The sequence below is a fragment of the Cervus canadensis genome, chromosome 7, assembly GCF_019320065.1.
Source record: "Cervus canadensis isolate Bull #8, Minnesota chromosome 7, ASM1932006v1, whole genome shotgun sequence".
NCBI lineage: Eukaryota > Metazoa > Chordata > Mammalia > Artiodactyla > Cervidae > Cervus > Cervus canadensis.
Genome location: NC_057392.1, coordinates 59,683,991 through 59,701,395, shown reverse-complemented (window position 1 = coordinate 59,701,395; position 17,405 = coordinate 59,683,991). Strand labels below are relative to the sequence as shown.

The 17,405-nt window shown below is 41.5% G+C and overlaps 1 protein-coding gene across 5 annotated transcripts in view; it reads right to left on the bottom strand.

Annotated features, from left to right (window-relative positions):
* MCCC1 (methylcrotonyl-CoA carboxylase subunit 1) overlaps window positions 1-8,925 on the bottom strand; it is a 58,642-nt gene extending 49,717 nt beyond the window's left edge. For 2 of the 5 annotated variants that reach the window (XM_043473621.1, XM_043473622.1), the window contains exons 1-3: window positions 8,717-8,925; window positions 1,927-1,973; window positions 1,157-1,293 (exon numbers count right to left, since the gene is read on the bottom strand). In XM_043473621.1, the coding sequence (XP_043329556.1) occupies window positions 1,157-1,293; window positions 1,927-1,973; window positions 8,717-8,805 (273 nt within the window). In that variant the 5' untranslated portion in view covers window positions 8,806-8,925. Of the gene's footprint in view, window positions 1-1,156; window positions 1,294-1,926; window positions 1,974-8,716 lie in introns of those variants that run through there. The other 3 variants (XM_043473623.1, XM_043473624.1, XM_043473625.1) reach the window with 3 other exon arrangements.
* Between the last annotated feature and the right edge of the window lie 8,480 nt (window positions 8,926-17,405).

The window sequence follows — 17,405 nt, the reverse complement described above, 5'->3', positions numbered from 1 at the left end:
ACAACAACTGGGGATTGTCTGGATGGGGCAGGGGGAATGATGTAGACTGGGAGTGAGGATGGGAGGTATTCAAACAACCCCCGAATCTCTGGCATTATTAGTTTTATAAGCAATGGTATTGTGATCTACTGGGTTAAGGAAGTCGGTTAAGAAAAGCAGCTTCAGTAGAGATGAAAGGTGATGAGTTCAATTTCGGACATACTGATTTGGTGCCCATCCAGGGGGAGCTGGACAGACACGTGTCACATTCATAAGGAAGGCTGGGCTAGAAACTCACTTTTGGAAGTTTTTACCAACAGAGCTGATGATACGATCTAGAGTGAGAGTGCAGTGAGAAAAGGAGAAAGTGGAAGATTCCTGGTAGGAGACAGAAGGATTCCACAGCACAGGGAGACAACTGGCCGTGGATGGGGAGAGGACAGGTGCAGACGCAGTGGAAGCTCTTCCTGCATTCTCTGGGAACGGGGATCAGGTGATAACAGGTGGCAGAGGGAGACTCTGAGGCCAGAAGGGAGCAAGATGGGTTCCAGATAGGATCTGAGGGGAAAGTAGCCAGAGAGCTGCATGGGCCTGCTGCGCAGCGTGGACAGCCCAGGTGAAGCTGGTCACCAGGAATTTCTGTCAGTCTTTGGAGTCTTGCTGCAGCCAGAAAGAAGGCCAGTAGCTAAACTCATCCATGGTTGGGTTCTGTCTGGTGTTAACAGCTAATAACAATCAATAACAATCACAAACCTCAGGGGAGTAAGGTCCTTTAATTTATAGTTAAGTCAAGGCTCAGAAACATTAAGTGAATTGTCCAATATCCCTTGGCCAGTAAGTGGCAGTTGTGGAGTCTGACCTCAGTCCTTCCCCTGGTAAATCAAGGATCTGGATGTGCGCCACTGACAGTGGGGTCTGTGGGTCAGCCGCATTCTCTGAATCAACCCTTGATGAAACAGGACCTTGCCTATAAGTCAACGGCACTGCTGAGCACACAGTTTAGTTCCACTGGTGCATGTTTGGTTCCCAAGATAAATTATTACTGAGCAGGTTGAACTTACCTACTTAGACACTGTTAACACTAGCAAATATAAACTGTCAACCAAGAAGTAAAATACTGACACAATAAACAAATAAGTCACTTACAAAATTTGACTTCTGGTTTTTAAAAACGTACCATGTCAACATGCATGGAATTCCTGTCGGCCTCACTATAAACAGCCACAGACTGTACACCCATTTTTTTGGCTGTCCGTATCACCCTGCAGGCAATTTCTCCTCTGTTTGCAATGAGGACCTTGGAAATGTTTTGTCCTGTTTAAAATACCATGAAAACCATATACAAATATTACTAGGGAATTAAGGAATGAGAATGCAAAGTATAGTTGTCCCTCAGTATCTGTGCGGGACTAGTTAATTTCTTGGTGACCATGAGTACATAACCCCAGGCCTCCTAGAGCCTCAGGGCTGATAATGTGACATCACCCTGTGGCATCACCCTGTTTCCTCACCATCAGCCAGAGACTTGAGCACAAGCTCATCACATATCCTAAGACCCATCTCCCTCATCTGACTTCTGGGTGAAAGATGCTGTGCTGAAACTCTTCTGGGGAGCTTGGGGCTTTTTGAGGCATAAGCCCTGCAATAAACCTTTCTCTGCTCCAAACTTCAATGTTTTGGTTTATTTGGCCTCACTGTGGGGCACACAAACTTGGGCTAACGATTCAGCTAACAGAAATGCTAGCTCCAGGATTTGATCCAGGTTAGCTTCACTCCACAATGAGAGAAGCGCTTCGTCACTCTGCTCCATTGCTTCTATCCCTCTGTACACAGGGGTGTGGGTTAAGTATATAAAAATATTCTATTATGCACACATTAAATAATTAAACCTTTCCTTTTCTTACTTCACAATCTGAAACAAAGTCAAACAGAAGACACTGTCAGTACCTGTGGTTGTTGCATACTTCCTTGTTCTTTGCTTCCAAGCCCATCCCCTATAAAATGAATCCAAATGGAATTATAATTAAACAGGATATATAAGATCTGTCATTGCTTTTCCAGAAGAATCTCAATTTTTAAGAACCTGAAATCAAGTCCAGATAAGACCTTAGTTAAATCTAAAGCCTACAACATGATTTAATAAGATATTCTTTGTAGGAAGAAAACAAATCTAGAAATCAAAAATTACAGTTCTGACTGATTCCCCTGACACTCCATGTCCTTGACCAGACCACCTAACCTGCTCTGCTCACTCCTGAGTCTGGCAAAAGAACCTGGAGTCAGAGACAATTAGAAAGCTAAGGTACTTCAAGATCATCCAGTTGAGCTTTTTTTCCAAATTCTTCACTAGAACCCAAAGTAAAAACTATGTTCAACTTTACAATCCAATACACACAAAGAAGTTTCAAGAAAAATTTCCCTATGTTTCAGTAGTTCCTGTTCTATTCCATTTTATTAAATAAAACATTGATCAAAGTACAGTTGAAAAAATACTGATCTAATTCACTCCTCTGGTAAGACAGGTTTGCACAACTAAGCCCAGAGAAATAAAGGGAACGAGCTGAGCAAAGGCAGTAGAAAGAGTGCTGGTGACGCCAAGCAAGTCACTTACATCAGCGTTTCTCAATCTTTTTTTCATTACTCCCCCCTAAAAAAAAATATAAATCCTAAGGAAAAAGATTTTGTAGGAGGGGTTGAGCTTTGCAGAGCCACTAACAATAGTAATTAACATTGAAGATTTTTTCACTCTCTCAAGAAACAATTTTTATATAAATAAGAAATGGAAAAGCAGGGAGCCTAATGATTTGTGTTAACCAGGGAGAAGTTCATTAATGTCTAAAACAACTTTAAGTTCTAGGATACCTATTGATACAGTAACTTAACATTGAAACTAACCAAGAACTGATAGAAAGCAGGCCAGATTGATACAATGCCTATTAGGTGTCAGTTAAAAAGAATACACTGAGAAACCAACAAACCGCAGAAGTAATTCTACTTTCGTCCTTTCTGTCCATATCTGGAAGATCTGGCAAAACTATGGTTATAAAGAACTACCCATTTTATTTATTTACTCTTTTGGCCACACCACAAAGCACAGGGGATCTTCCCCAATCAGGAACAGAGCTCATGCTCCCTGAAGCAGAAGCAGTCTTGTGACCACTGGACCACAAGGGAATATTTATTTATGTGTTTGGCTGTGCTGGGTCCTTTTTGCAGCATGAAGGATCTAGTTTCCCAACCAGGGATCCAAACTAGGACCCCTGCATTGGGAGTACAGATTCTTAACCACTGGGCCACCAAGGAAGTCCCAAAAACTAAACATTTTAGATCCTTTACAAAGCAGGCCATAAAAAAGCACAACATATATCAGATACCAAAGAATGTTCAAACTACTGCACAATTGCACTCATCTCACACGATACCAAAGTAATGCTCAAAATTCACCAAGCCAGGCTTCAACAGTATGTGAACTGAGAACTTCCAAATGTTCAAGCTGGATTTAGAAAAGGCAGGGAAACCAGAGATCAAATTGCCAACTCTGCTGGATCACTGAAAAAGCAAGAGAGTTCCAGAAAAACATCTACTTTTGCTTTACTGACATTGCCAATGCCTTTGAACGTGTTCAGTTCAGTCACTCAGTCGTGTCCAGCTCTTTGCGACCCCACGGACTGAAGCACGCCAGGCCTCCCTGTCCATCACCAACTCCCAGAGTTTACTCAGACTCATGTCCAGTGAGTTGGTGATGCCATCCAAACATCTCATCCTCTGTCGTCCCCTGATCCTCCTGCCTTTAATCTTTCCTAGCATCAGGGTCTTTTCAAATGAGTCAGCTCTTTGCATCAGGTATTGGAGTTTCAGCTTCAACATCAGTCCTTCCAATGAACATACAGGACTGATTTCTTTAGGATGGACTGGTTGGATCTCCTTGCAGTCCAAGGGACTCTCAAGAGTCTTCTCCAACACCACATTTCAAAAGAATCAATTCTTCGGTGCTCAGCTTTCTTTATAGTACAACTCTCACATCCATACATGACTATTGGAAAAACCATAGCCTTGACTAGACAGACCTTTGTTGGTAGAGTAATGTCTTTGCTTTTTAATATGCTGTCTAGGTTGGTCATAACTTTCCTTCCAAGGAGTAAGCGTCTTTTAATTTCATGGCTGCAATCACCATCTGCAGTGATTTTGGAGCCCCCAAAAATAAAGTCTGCCACTGTTTCCACTGTTTCTCCATCTATTTGCCATGAAGTGATAGGACCGGATGCCATGATCTTAGTTTTCGGAATGTTGAGCTTTAAGCCAACTTTTTCACTCTCCTCTTTCACTTTCATCAAGAGGCTCTTTAGTTTTTCTTCGCTTTCTGCCATAAGGGTAGTGTCATCTACATATCTGAGATTACTGATATTTCTCCCAGCAATCTTGTTCCAGCTTGTGCTTCATCCAGCCCAGCGTTTCTCATGATGTACTCTGCATATAAGTTAAATAAGTAGGGTGACAATATACAGCCTTGACGTACTCCTTTTCCTATTTGGAACCAGTCTGTTGTTCCATGTCCAGTTCTAACTGTTGCTTCCTGACCTGCATACAGATTTCTCAGGAGGCAGGTCAGGTGGTCTGGTATTCCCATCTCTTTCAGAATTTTCCACAGTTTGTTGTGATCCACACAGTCAAAGGCTTTGATGTAGTCAATAAAGCAGATGTTTTTCTGGAACTCTCTTGCTTTTTTGATGATCCAGTGAATATTGGCAATTTGATCTCTGGTTCCTCTGCCTTTTCTAAAACCAGCTTGAACATCTGGAAGTTCACAGTTCACGTACTGTTGAAGCCTGTCTTGGTGAATTTCGAGCATTACTTTGCTAGCCTGTGAGATGAGTGCCAATTGTGCAGTAGTTTGAGCATTCTTTGGCATTGCCTTTCTTTGGGATTAGAATGAAAACTGACCTTTTCCAGTCCTGTGGCCACTGCTGAGTTTTCCAAATTTGCTGGCATATTGAGGGCAGCCCTTTCACAGCATCATCTTTCAGGATTTGAAATAGCTCAACTGGAATTCCATCACCTCCACTAGCTTTGTTCATAGTGATGCTTCCTAAGGCCCACCTGACTTCGCATTCCAGGATGTCTGGCTCTAGGTGAGTGATCACACCATCATGATTATCTGGGTCATGAAGATCTTTTTTGTACGGTTCTTCTGTGTATTCTTGCCACCTCTTCTTAATATTTTCTGCTTCTGTTAGGTCCATACCATTTCTGTCCTTTATTGAGCCCATCTTTGCATGCAATGTTTTCTTGGTAGCTCTAACTTTCTTGAAGAGATCTGTAGTCTTTCCCATTCTATTTTTTCCCTCTATTTCTTTGCACTGATCACTGAGCAAGGCTTTCTTATCTCTCCTTGCTATTCTTTGGAACTTTGAATTCAAATGGGTATATCTTTCCTTTTCTCCTTTGCTTTTCACTTCTCTTCTTTTCACATATGTTTGTTAGGCCTCCTCAGACAGCCATTTGGCCTTTTTGCGTTTCTTTTCCTTGGGCATGGTCTTGCTTCCTGTCTCCTATACAATGTCACAAACCTCCGTTCATAGTTCATCAGGCACTCTGTCTATCAGATCTAGTCCTTAAATCTAGAGAGTTGGACTATAAAGAAGGCTGAGCACTGAAGAATTGATGCTTTTGAACTGTGGTGTTGGAGAAGACTCTCAAGAGTCCCTTGGACTGCAAGGAGATCAAACTAGTCAATCCTAAAGGAAATCAGTCCTGAATATTCATTAGAAGGACTGATGCTGATGATGAAACTCCAATACTTAGGCCACCTGATGCAAAGCACCAACTCGTTGGAAAGATCCTGATGCTGGGAAAGATTGAAGGCAGGAGAAGGGGATGACAGAGGATGAGATGGTTGGATGACATCACCAACTCAATGGACATGAGTTTGAGTAGGTTCTAGAAGTTGGTGATGGACAACGAAGCCTGGCGTGCTATACAGTCCATGGGGTCACAGACAGGACTGAGTGACTGAACTGAACTGATATTAGATACTGTGTAACTCATATGTGTAGCATATACGTATATCAATAGTATGTATAGAAATGTAATTGAATAGGACTAGCCTTTCACTGGGGCAGAGATGCAGGAGGCTAGATTGTTAGAGTGGACAACCAGAATTCATTGCCCTCTGATGAGCACTCGGTCAGAAGCTGACATCCACGAAGGGAAGGGTTCCTGGGAAGACCCATAGCTTTGGCACTTGAGTTCCACAAGACAGTTTTCTCAGGATGTTACTGCTTTCCCACATCTTCCCAATCACCTGACAGCTTTCTTCAGCTTCAATGGTGAGGCCAGGATCAAAGCCTCTTCCTATCGCAGTCTTCAGATAGGTTTACTGATAAGATTCAAGGCCTGTTCTGAACAAGTGTCTATAAAATTGCAATTTTTTAGTAAATCCAGCTAAAACTCTGAATCTGTTTTAAGGACATTGCTGAACTAAAGTTTTATTCTGCCATTTTCCAGGATAGACATTTTCCAGTATAGACCCCACACACATCACTTAACTATAATCTTCTATCCCAACAATATTCTGACTGGTCTACTCCACCATTTTTCACCATTTACAATTTAAAATGGCTTAAAAAAGTTAAGAAGTTGCTTCATGTGATTATTGTACCCTGATTCAAGAATTTCTACACTAGTTTATCCTCATTTAAAAAATATTACCACTAGACTAGATTTCTCTTCTGAGTTACTACAAAATCATGACATAAAAAGATATGTAAATGCAAACTCATGACTGATTCATGTGAATGTATGGCAAAAACCACCGCAATATTGTAAAGTAATTAGCCTCCAGTTAAAAAAAAAAAGATATGTAAAGAAGGACTTCCTTGGTGGTCCAGTGGCTAAGACTTGGTGCTCTCAATACAGGCCTGGGTTCGATCCCTGGTCAGGGAACTAGATTCTGCATGCTCCAACTAAAAGATTCTGCATGTTGCAACTAAGACCTGGCACAGCCAAGTAAATATTTTTTAAAAACGGAAATAAAATCTTTAAAAAAATAACAAATAAATAAATCAGATCATGGCACTCCCTGCTCAACTCCTCCTCCAATTGTTTCCCAGTGTCACCTAGAAGGAAATTCCAATTCTTAAAAAAGAAAGAAAGAAAGAAAAGACATGTAAACACCCTATATACTGCTAAGATTTTAGTTCTGCATGCCATTAACAACTCTAACATTTTCCAGGGTGACAACTATTTGAGAATAGTTCTATACCTAATAGGTAAGGAATTCTGTTTGCTAAATTTGAGAGGGAGAGGGAAGTGAGAGAAAATGAGTCTGTGTAATATCCTGAAGAGTCCCGGAAACTTAAGAAAAAATCAGGAGAAAGAGAAGAGCACTAACACTGCTTTCACCATCATATTTTACTTTGGGGCTAGTCCTACACAATTAAATAACTGAAAATCTACATATATACAATAACTTTGGGACAATAAGAGAAAACAAAAAACTTGGGACTTAAATCATTGAGTCTGCAAAGGCTACATCTATGGATGGATTTATATGCATCAGATTCTATTTAAGAATAAACAAACAGTTCTTATTCTATTTAAGCCTCTTTACATTAATGTTAATTCATTTAATAAGCATAGTCCAAGATACTAGTATTGTTTCTTCTAGGGATAGTATCATCAGCTCCTCCTAGATAAAGAAATTGATGCACTGAAGTAGGTAACTTGCCCAAGATTACACACACCCAGTGGAGAGCAAAGCTCAGTCCTCTGCACTCTGACTGCATAGAGTCTGTCCCCTTAAGCAATACTATCTTTCCAGAATGATAAACGAGGAGAAAGCGGAGGAGGTGGGAAGAGAAGGCAAAGGAAGTTAAAGTCTGCTACCTGGAAACCTGGGGGTATCTTCACTGCCAAAGTTATTGTCGTGTGTGCGTGCTAAGTCGCTTCAGTCGCATCCGACTCTGTGAGACCCTATGGCCTGTAGCCTGCCAGCCTCCTCTGTCCATGGGATTCTCCAGGCAGGAATACTGGAGTGGGTTTCCAGTGCCCTCCTCCAGGGGATTCCGCCCCCCCACCCTCCACGCCCCACAAGGATCATGCACTGGCAGGCGGGTTCTTTACCATAAGCGCCAAAGCTTAAACTTTGAAACTCATCAGCAGTCTGGTTTGCTAGAGTGAGTCGTATCTGATATGTACAAAGCTGTTGACAAAATCTCTCAGCCCCCGGACGATAAATTTGCTGTTTTTAACTTGATTTATCTCAGCGAAGGGCAAGAACTCCAAGAGCCCTTAGCATCTTGGCGCCATTTCTTATTAAGAGTCGGACACGACTGACCAACTAACATACACAGCTGCAGCGCAATCTAGGGCAAGTCGTTGGCTCCTTCGGTCTTCACCAGAAGCGGGATTATAACAAAGCTCGCCGCAGACTGAAAGCAGTGAAAGCACAGTGTGAATGGTTAGCAGCCGTACAAGCGTTCTTCTCGCCCCTGTGGCGAGGGGAGCATGGAGATGGCAAGCCCAGCTCCACCCCCTACAAAATGGACAGAAGGCTGAAGGGTGGATGTGTGGAAGAGACACAGAAGGGAATCCCCCTGGGATGGGCTAGAATTTTTCTTCCTTCCTTCCTCCCCCTCGACCCCTTGGTTCCTCTGCGCCTCTCACAGCGCGCACGAGTCCATTCACTTCCGGCCGCGACAATGATCCACAGCCCCTCCGCCCCTCCGGCCGCCGTTACCTCGGCGGCAGCAGCAAGCGCGGGACTCGCTGCCACCGGTGCCTCTCCGCCGCCACGAGCAGCACCGACACCGCAGAGGCCGCTGCCATGTCCGGGCAGCGGCGTCGCTCTCTGACGCCTTAAGCTACGAGCTGCGGCCCCTTCACTACAAAAACTTGTCTCGGCTGCGCAGCTCTGTTGTCCTCCGCCGGCCACCGTACAAGTCAACGCCAAGCAATAGGCCGACCGAAGTGTGGTGGGGGCGTCTCCACCAAAACCAATCAAACAACAGAGCAGGGCTTGGGGGCGGTGATTGGCCAGTCGGGTCTCCCGCCGCGGGGGTGTGGGAGGGTGGTTCTCCGCCCTTTGCACCAGTTCGTGGAGGGATCGCTGCGTCCTCAGTTTGTCTGGAATCAGGGTTGCTGTCCCTTCCCTTGGCCCTCGGCGTTCCTTGGTTCTGGAAGCCTCCTCCAGACCTTTATTATTAAAACCGCGAGGAAGCTGGTGAGGCAGAGTCATGGGAAAAAAATCAAATGGAGTGGAGAGCAAGATAAAATTCTCTAGTAGTCTCGAGAACGGTTAAAATAAATAAGATAATTAGCTAAAATTTAAAACAACCCGAGCTTTTTCAAAAGTGTTTTAATTATTGAAAAGAGGAAGTCAGAATAGAAATGAAGAATAGCTAGAAAATAAAAGTACTGAAAAGACTACATATAGATGCTTATTTGAGACAGCTAAAATCCGCGATTACAGGAAGATTATAGTGAAAGCAAGCCATCCTATTCAAGGGTTAGGGAAAAAATACATCAGCAGGGCAGAATAAAGTCATTAGTAAAGATTAAAAGAGAAATAAATGAATTTAAAAACTACTATCCAGGCCTCTATGCAGGTCAGGAAGTAACAATTAGAAATGGACATGGAACAAGACTGGTTCCAAATAGGAAAAGGAGTACATCAAGGCTGTATATTGTCACCCTGCTTATTTAACTTATATGCAGAGTACATGGTGAGAAACACTGGGCTGGAGGAGGCACAAGCTGGAATCAAGATTGCCAGGAGAAATAGCAATCGCCTCAGATATGCAGATGACACCACCCTTATGGCAGAAAGTGAAGAAGAACTAAAGAGTCTCTTGATGAAAGTGAAAGAGGAGAGTGAAAAGGTTGGCTTATGCTCAACATTCCAAAAACTAAGATCATGGCATCGGGTACCATCACTTCATGGAAAATAGAAGGGGAAACAGTGGAAACAATGGCTGACTATTTTTTGGGCTCCAAAATCACTGCAGATGGTGTTTGCAGCCATGAAATTAAAAGACGCTTACTCCTTGGAAGAAAAGTTATGGCCAACCTAGACAGCGTATTAAAAAGCAGAGATGTTACTTTGTCAACAAAGATCTGTCTAGTCAAGGCTATGGTTTTTCCAGTAGTCAAGTATGGATGTGAGAGTTGGACTATAAAGAAAGCTGAGCGCAAAAGAATTGATGCTTTTGAACTGTGGTGTTGGAGAAGACTCTTGAGAGTCCCTTGGACTGCAAGGAGGTCCAACCAGTCCATCCTAAAGGAGATCAGTCCTGGGTGTTCACTGGAAGGACAGATATTGAAGCTGATTGGTCACCTGATGTGAAGAGCTGACTCACTTGAAAAGACCCTGATGCTGAGAACCATTGAGGACAGGGGGAGAAGGGGATGACAGAGGATGAGATGGTTGTATGGCATCACCAACTCAGTGGACATGGGTTTGGGTAGACTCTGGGAGTTGGTGATGGACAGGGAGGCCTGGCGTGCTGTGGTTCATGGGGTCGCAAAGGGTCGGACACGACTGAGCAATTGAACTGAACTGAACTATCGAGGTACTAAGTCCAGAAGTTCAAATAAATCAATAAAAATTGTTAACCAATTAGAAGTAAAGGGGGAAACTGCACATGTGCTATGATTTTTTTTTTAAGTGAGGGAAAGGTGCATGTATAGAAAAAAAATTGTGAGACTATTTTGCTCAATTTTTATCAAAGTTTGAAAACCTGGATGAACTGGATGATATTTAAGACAAGAAAATAAAATGTACCCAAACAGGTTCGGAGATCAAAAATCTATGTACAAGCAATACCAGAGAAGAACAAGAGAATATTATCAAAGGCTTAATGTTCCTACTACCTTCATTTCCACTTCCAAAGCATGAGACTCACCTTATCTTACAAGGAAAGGCCACCAAAATAGTGAATATTAGTTGACCTCAATGCTATTGAGTCTGACTCATCAGTTCAGTTCAGTTCAGTTGCTCAGTTGTGTCTGACTCTTTGCGACCCCATGGCCTGAAGCACCGCAGGCCTCCGTATCCATCACCAACTCCCAGAGTTAGCTCAAGCTCATGTCCATCGAGTCAGTGATGCCATCCAACCATCTCATCCTCTGTTGTCCCCTTCTCATCGCCCCCCCGCCCCCTTTCCCAGCATCAGGGTCTTTTCAAATGAGTCAGCTCTTTGCATCAGTTGGCCAAAGTATTGGAGTTTCAGCTTCAGCATCAGTCTTTCCAGTGAACACCTAAGGACTGATCTCCTTTAGATTGGATTGGTTGGATCTCCTTGCAGTCCAAGGGACTCTCAAGAGTCTTCTCCATCACCACACTTCAAAAGCATCAATTTTTCAGTGCTCAGCTTTCCTCACAGTCCAATTCTCACATCCATACATGACTATTGGAAAAACCATAGCCTTGACCAGATGGACCTTTGTTGGCAAAGTAATGTCTCTGCTTTTTTGAACATCTGGAAGTTCACGGTTCACGTACTGTTGAAGCCTGGCTTGGATAATTTTGAGCATTACTTTACCAGTATGTGAGATGAATGCAATTGAGCAGTAGTTTGAGCATTCTTTGACCTTGCCTTTCTGTGGGATTGGAATGAAAACTGACCTTTTCCAGTCCTGTGGCCACTGCTGAGTTTTCCAAATTTGCTGGCATTTTGAGGGCAGCCCTTTCACGGCATCATCTTTTAGGATTTGAAATAGTTCAGCTGGAATTCCATCGCCTCTGCTAGCTCTGTTTGTAGTGATGCTTCCTAAGGCCCACTTGACTTCGCATTCCAGGATATCTGGCTCTAGGTGAGTGATCACACCACCGTGATTATCTGGATCATGAGGAATTTTTTGGATAGGTCTTCTGTGTATTCTTGCCACCTCTTGTTAACATCTTCTGCTTCTGTTAGGTCCATACCATTTCTGTCCTTTATTTTGCCCATCTTTGCATGAAATATTCCCTTGGTATCTCTAATTTTTTGACGAGATCTTGTGTTTCCCATTCTGTTGTTTCCCTCTATTTCTTTGCACTGATCACTGAGGAAGGCTCTCTTATCTCTCCTTGCTATTCTTTGGAACTCTGCTTTCAGATGGATAAATCTTTCCTTTCTCCTTTGCTTTTCACCTCTCTTCTTTTCACAGCTATTTGTAAGGCCTCCTCAAACAGCCATTTTGCTTTTTTGCATTTCTTTTTCTTGGGGATGGTCTTGATCCCTGTCTCCTGTACAATGTCATGAACCTCCATCCATAGTTCTTCAGGCACTCTGTCTATCAGATCTAATCCCTTGACTCTACTTGTCACTTCCACTGTATAATTGTAAGGGATTTGATTTAGGTCATATCTGAATGATCTCATGGTTTTCCTTACTTTCTTCAATTTAAGTCTTAATTTGGCAATAAGGAGTTCATGATCTGAGCCACATCAGCTCCTGGTCTTGTTTTTGCTGAGTGTATAGGGCTTCTCCATCTTTGGATGCAAAGAATATAATCAGTCTGATTTCGATATTGACCATCTAGTGATGTTCACATGTAGAGTCTTCTCTTGTGTTGTTGGAAAAGGGTGTTTGCTGTGACCAGTGCATTCTCTTGGCAAAACTCTATTAGCCTTTGCCCTGCCTCATTCTGTACTCCAAGGCCAAATTTGCCTGTTACTCCAGGTATTTCTTGACTTCCTACTTTTGCATTCCAGTTGCCTATAATGAAAAGGACTTCTTTTTTGGGTGTTAGTTCTAGAAGGTCTTGTCGGTGTTCATAGGACCGTTCAACTTCAGCTTCTTCAGCATTACTGCTCGGGACATACACTTGGATTACCATGATATTGAGTGGTTTGCCTTGGAAACAAGCAGAGATCATTCTGTCATTTTTGAGATTGCATCCAAGTACTTACCCATAACAAAGAAAAAATTGGAAGTCTTCCAAACTCTAGTTGTTATGTAGGAAGCTTAGACATGAGCAACTGTGGGGAGGCCTGGCTGAAAGTGATTTAAGCTGATCTCTAAACTCTATCCCAGACACACTCAGGAGAGCTCATAGATATGCTACAAAATACCAGAGAACAGAAACTTCTCAACTCCACACAAGCACCCTGGGCACACAATGGATACAAAATAACCACAGGGGCTTTACCAAGTAACCTTAGGCAGTTAGACAGTTAGGAGTCCATTAAGGGCTCATGAATATTGCACATCTAATTATAACAGGCTGAATTAAGTGAAGACATAAACAGCACAGCATGCTGTTATATCACTTGTAATTGTCAATCGGCCTTAAAAAAAAAAAAAATTGTCAATCGGCCTTGAGCACGTGCTGTTTGCAGTCCCTTTCATTGATTGGTGGTGGATATAAGCCCTACTTTGCACTGGCGTAATCAAAAGGAGAAGACTGAAAGTATTAAAGGGGGACACCAAGCAGCTTGATCATCAAGAAGGACAAGGAGTGCCCCCTTGGGCAGATAGTATAATATCTGTTTGGTTGAACTGAACTGAATTGTAGCTTGTCTGTTGTTTTAAACTGTTTAGTCCATCACTCTAAATATTTGTTGTGATAAGACAAGAACCAAGGGAGAGGAATAAATCAACCTGATATTTTTATGAAGTGAGCATAACATTGTTACCAAAAACTAACAAAGATAGCACATACAACTATAGTTCAATTTCCTCACTTATGAATATTAATAGAAAAATCCCAAGTATATTATCAACTGAAGTATCTGGTAAGTATCTAGCAAGGTAATGCTCACAATCCTTCAAGCTAAGCTTCAAGAGTATATGAGAACTTCCAGGTGTACAAGCTGAATTTAGAAAAGGCAAAAAAACCAGAGATCAAATTGCCAACATCCACTGGATCATAGAAAAAGCAAGGGAATTCCAGAAAAATATCTACTTCTGCTTCATTGACTACGCTAAAGCCTTTGTGCCTATGTGCGTGCTAAACTACTTCAGTCATGTCCGACTCTTTGAGTCCCTATGGACTGTAGCTTACCACACTCCTCTGTCCATGGGATTCTCCAGGCAAGAATATTGGAGTGGGTTGTCAAGCCCTCCTCAAGGGGATCTTCCCAACCCAGGGATCAAACCCACATCTCTTATGTCTCCTGCATTGGCAGGCAGATTCTTTACCACTCACAACAAACTGTGGAAATTCTTAAAGAGATGGGAACACCAGACCACTTTACCTGCCTCCTGAGAAGTCTGTATGCAGGTGAAGAAGCAACAGTTAGAACCGGACATGGACCAACGGACTGACTCAAAATTGGAAAAGAAATGCGACAAGGCTGCATATTGTCACCCTACTTACTTAACTTCTATGCAGAGTACATCATGAGAAACGCTGGGCTGGATGAAGCTCAAGCTGGAATCAAGATTAATGTGAGAAATTTCAATAACCTCAGATAAGCAGATGACACCACCCTAATGGCAGAAAGCGAAGAGGAACTAAAGAACGTCTTGATGAAAGTGAAAGAGGATAGTGAAAAAGCTGAGTTAAAACTCAACATTCCGAAAACTAAGATCATGGCATCTGGTCCCACCATTTCATGGCAAATAGCTGGGGAAACAGTGGAAATGGTGACAGACTTTATTTTCTTGGACTCCAAAATTACTGTGGATGGTGACTGCAGCCATAAAATTGAAAGACACTTGCTCCTTGGAAGAAAAGCTGTGACAAACCTAGACAGCATATTAAAAAGCAGAGACATTACTTTGCCAACAAAGATCCATATAGTCAAAGCTATGGTTTTTCTAGTAGTCATGTATGGATGTGACAGTTGGACCATAAAGAAGGCTAAGCACCAAAAAATTGATGTTTTTGAGCTGTGGTGCTGGAGAAGACTCCTGAGAGTCCCCTGGACAGCAGGGAGATCAAACAAGTCAATCCTAAAAGAAATCAACCCTGAATATTCATTGGAAGGACAATACTAAAGCTGAAGTTCAAATACTTTGACCACCTGATACAAAGAGCCAACTCATTGGAAAAGATCTTGATACTGAGAAATATTGAGGGCAGGAGAAGAAGGGGGAGACAGAGGATGAGATGGTTGGATGGCATCATCAACTCAATGGACATGAGTTTGAGCAAATAGTGAAGGACAGTGAAGCCTGACCTGCCACAGTCCATGGGGTTGCAAAGAGTCGGACATGACTGAGCAACTGAACAGCACCAAAAAAGTATCTGGTAGCATATGGAAAGAGTAATATGCCATGATTAGTAAGGTTTATTTCAGAAATGTAGAAAGATTCAGTATTAATATAAGTAATTAATCTTAATAGCTTAAAAGAGAAACAATCATATCATGTTCATAGTTGCTTAATAGGTCTTTGATAAAATGCAATGTTCATTCTAGATTTTAAGACTCAATAATTCAAGAGTGGTATTAGGACAAGTGGCAAACCCTCTAGGAGGAAAAAAAAGTTGAATCTCTACTCACTCCTCACATCTAACATCAAAATAAGTTACAAATGGATAAAAGATTTAACACAAAAGATGAAAGGATAAAAGTGTTAGAAGATATCAAGGGATATCTTAAAGAAGGAAAGGTTTTTCTAAGTGTAACACAATACTCAGAAACTATAACAGAGAAAGAATTGATAAATTCAACTATTTAATACATAATTTTTTTGAAAATCTGCACAGCAAAGCATACATACCAAAAAAAATAAACGGGAAACAATTATATAACTTATCACAGATGGAGGTGTACTTTCCTTAATATGCAAATAACTCCTACAAATCAATAAGGAAAAAAGATCTATAATGCAAGAGAAAAACTTCAAAGAATATGAAGAGACCAAGGGGACAGAATAGAGAGCCCATAGTATATGATCAACTAAGCTTTGACAAGGGCACCAATTACATCCAGTGGGGAAAAGACAGTCCCTTCAATAAACACTATTGGGAAACCTGGATGTCTATATACAAAAGAATGAAACTGGACCTGCCTTACACTTCTAGAAGAAAACATAGGGAGAATGCTTCTTGACATTGGTCTTGGCAATGATTTTTTAGATATGAAACCAAAATCAATGGCAACAAAGGCAAAAATGAAGTTGGGAAAACATCAAGCTAAAAGCTTCATCAGCAAAAGAAACAATCAACAAATAAAAAGGCATCCTGCTGAACAGGAAAAAGTATTTGCAAACCATATGTCTGACAGGGGTTAATATCTAAAATATATAATGAACTTATACAGTTCAATAGCAAAAAACAAATAATCCATTTAAAAATTGTGAAAAGACCCAAACAGATATTTTCCCCAAAGAAGACATACAAATACCTAACACCTACATGAAATGCTGCTCAGCATCACGAATCATGAGTGAAATGCAAGTTAGAACCACAATGAGTTATCACCTATTAGGATGGCTATTACAAAAGAGACAAAAGATAACAAGTGTTAGTGAAAATGTGGAGAAAATGGAACATTTGTACACTGTTGATGGGAAAGTAAATTGGACAGTCATTGTGGAAACTGTACTCAGATTCCCCAGAAATTTAAAAATAGAACCACCATATTATTCGGCAATCTCACTTCTGGAAATATATATAAAGGAAACAAAATCACTACCACCATTATTGCAGCTTCATTCACCATAGTCAAGATATGGAACCTAAGTATTTTATCAACTGGATGAATGAATAAAGATTATACACTCACACACATAACTCACACATGGCAATGAAATATAATGCAACCACGAGAAAGAAATTCTGCCATTTGCAACAGCATGGATGAACCGGGAGGACATTATGTTAAGTGATATGAGCCAGATAAAGATAAATACTGCATAATCTCACTTACATTAGGAATTTGAAAAAAAAAGTCAAACATAGAAACAGAGAGTAGAATGGTGGTTACCAGAAGCTGAGGAACTGGGAAAAAAGGAGAGATGCTGGTCAAAGGACTTTCAGTTAAAAGATGAACAGTGAAACAAAAAAAGATGAATAAACTCTGTGGATCTAATGTACAGCCTGCTGACTATAATCATGATATATTGTATATTTGAAATTTATTAGAGAGTATTAAGTATTAAGTATTCTCTTCACCTGAATGTGGTGATAATTTCACAAGGTATACATATACCAAATCATCACATTGTACATGTTAAATATACACAATTTTATTTGTCAGTTATACTTCAGTAAAGCTAAGGGGGGGACCTACAAGTATAAAAGGAGAAAGAGAAGAATGTGAGGAGTTCATAGAATGTGCATGTGTTAGTCGCTCAGTCGTTTCCTACTCTTTATGACTGCATGGACTGTAGCCCGCCAGGCTCCTCTGTCCTTAGGATTCTCCAGGCAAGAATACTGGAGTGGGTTGCCATTCCCTTCTCCATGGGGATCTTCTCAACCCAGGGATAGAAACTGGGTCTCCTGCATTGCAGGCAGATTCTTTACCATCTGAGTCACTGGGGAAATCCATACAC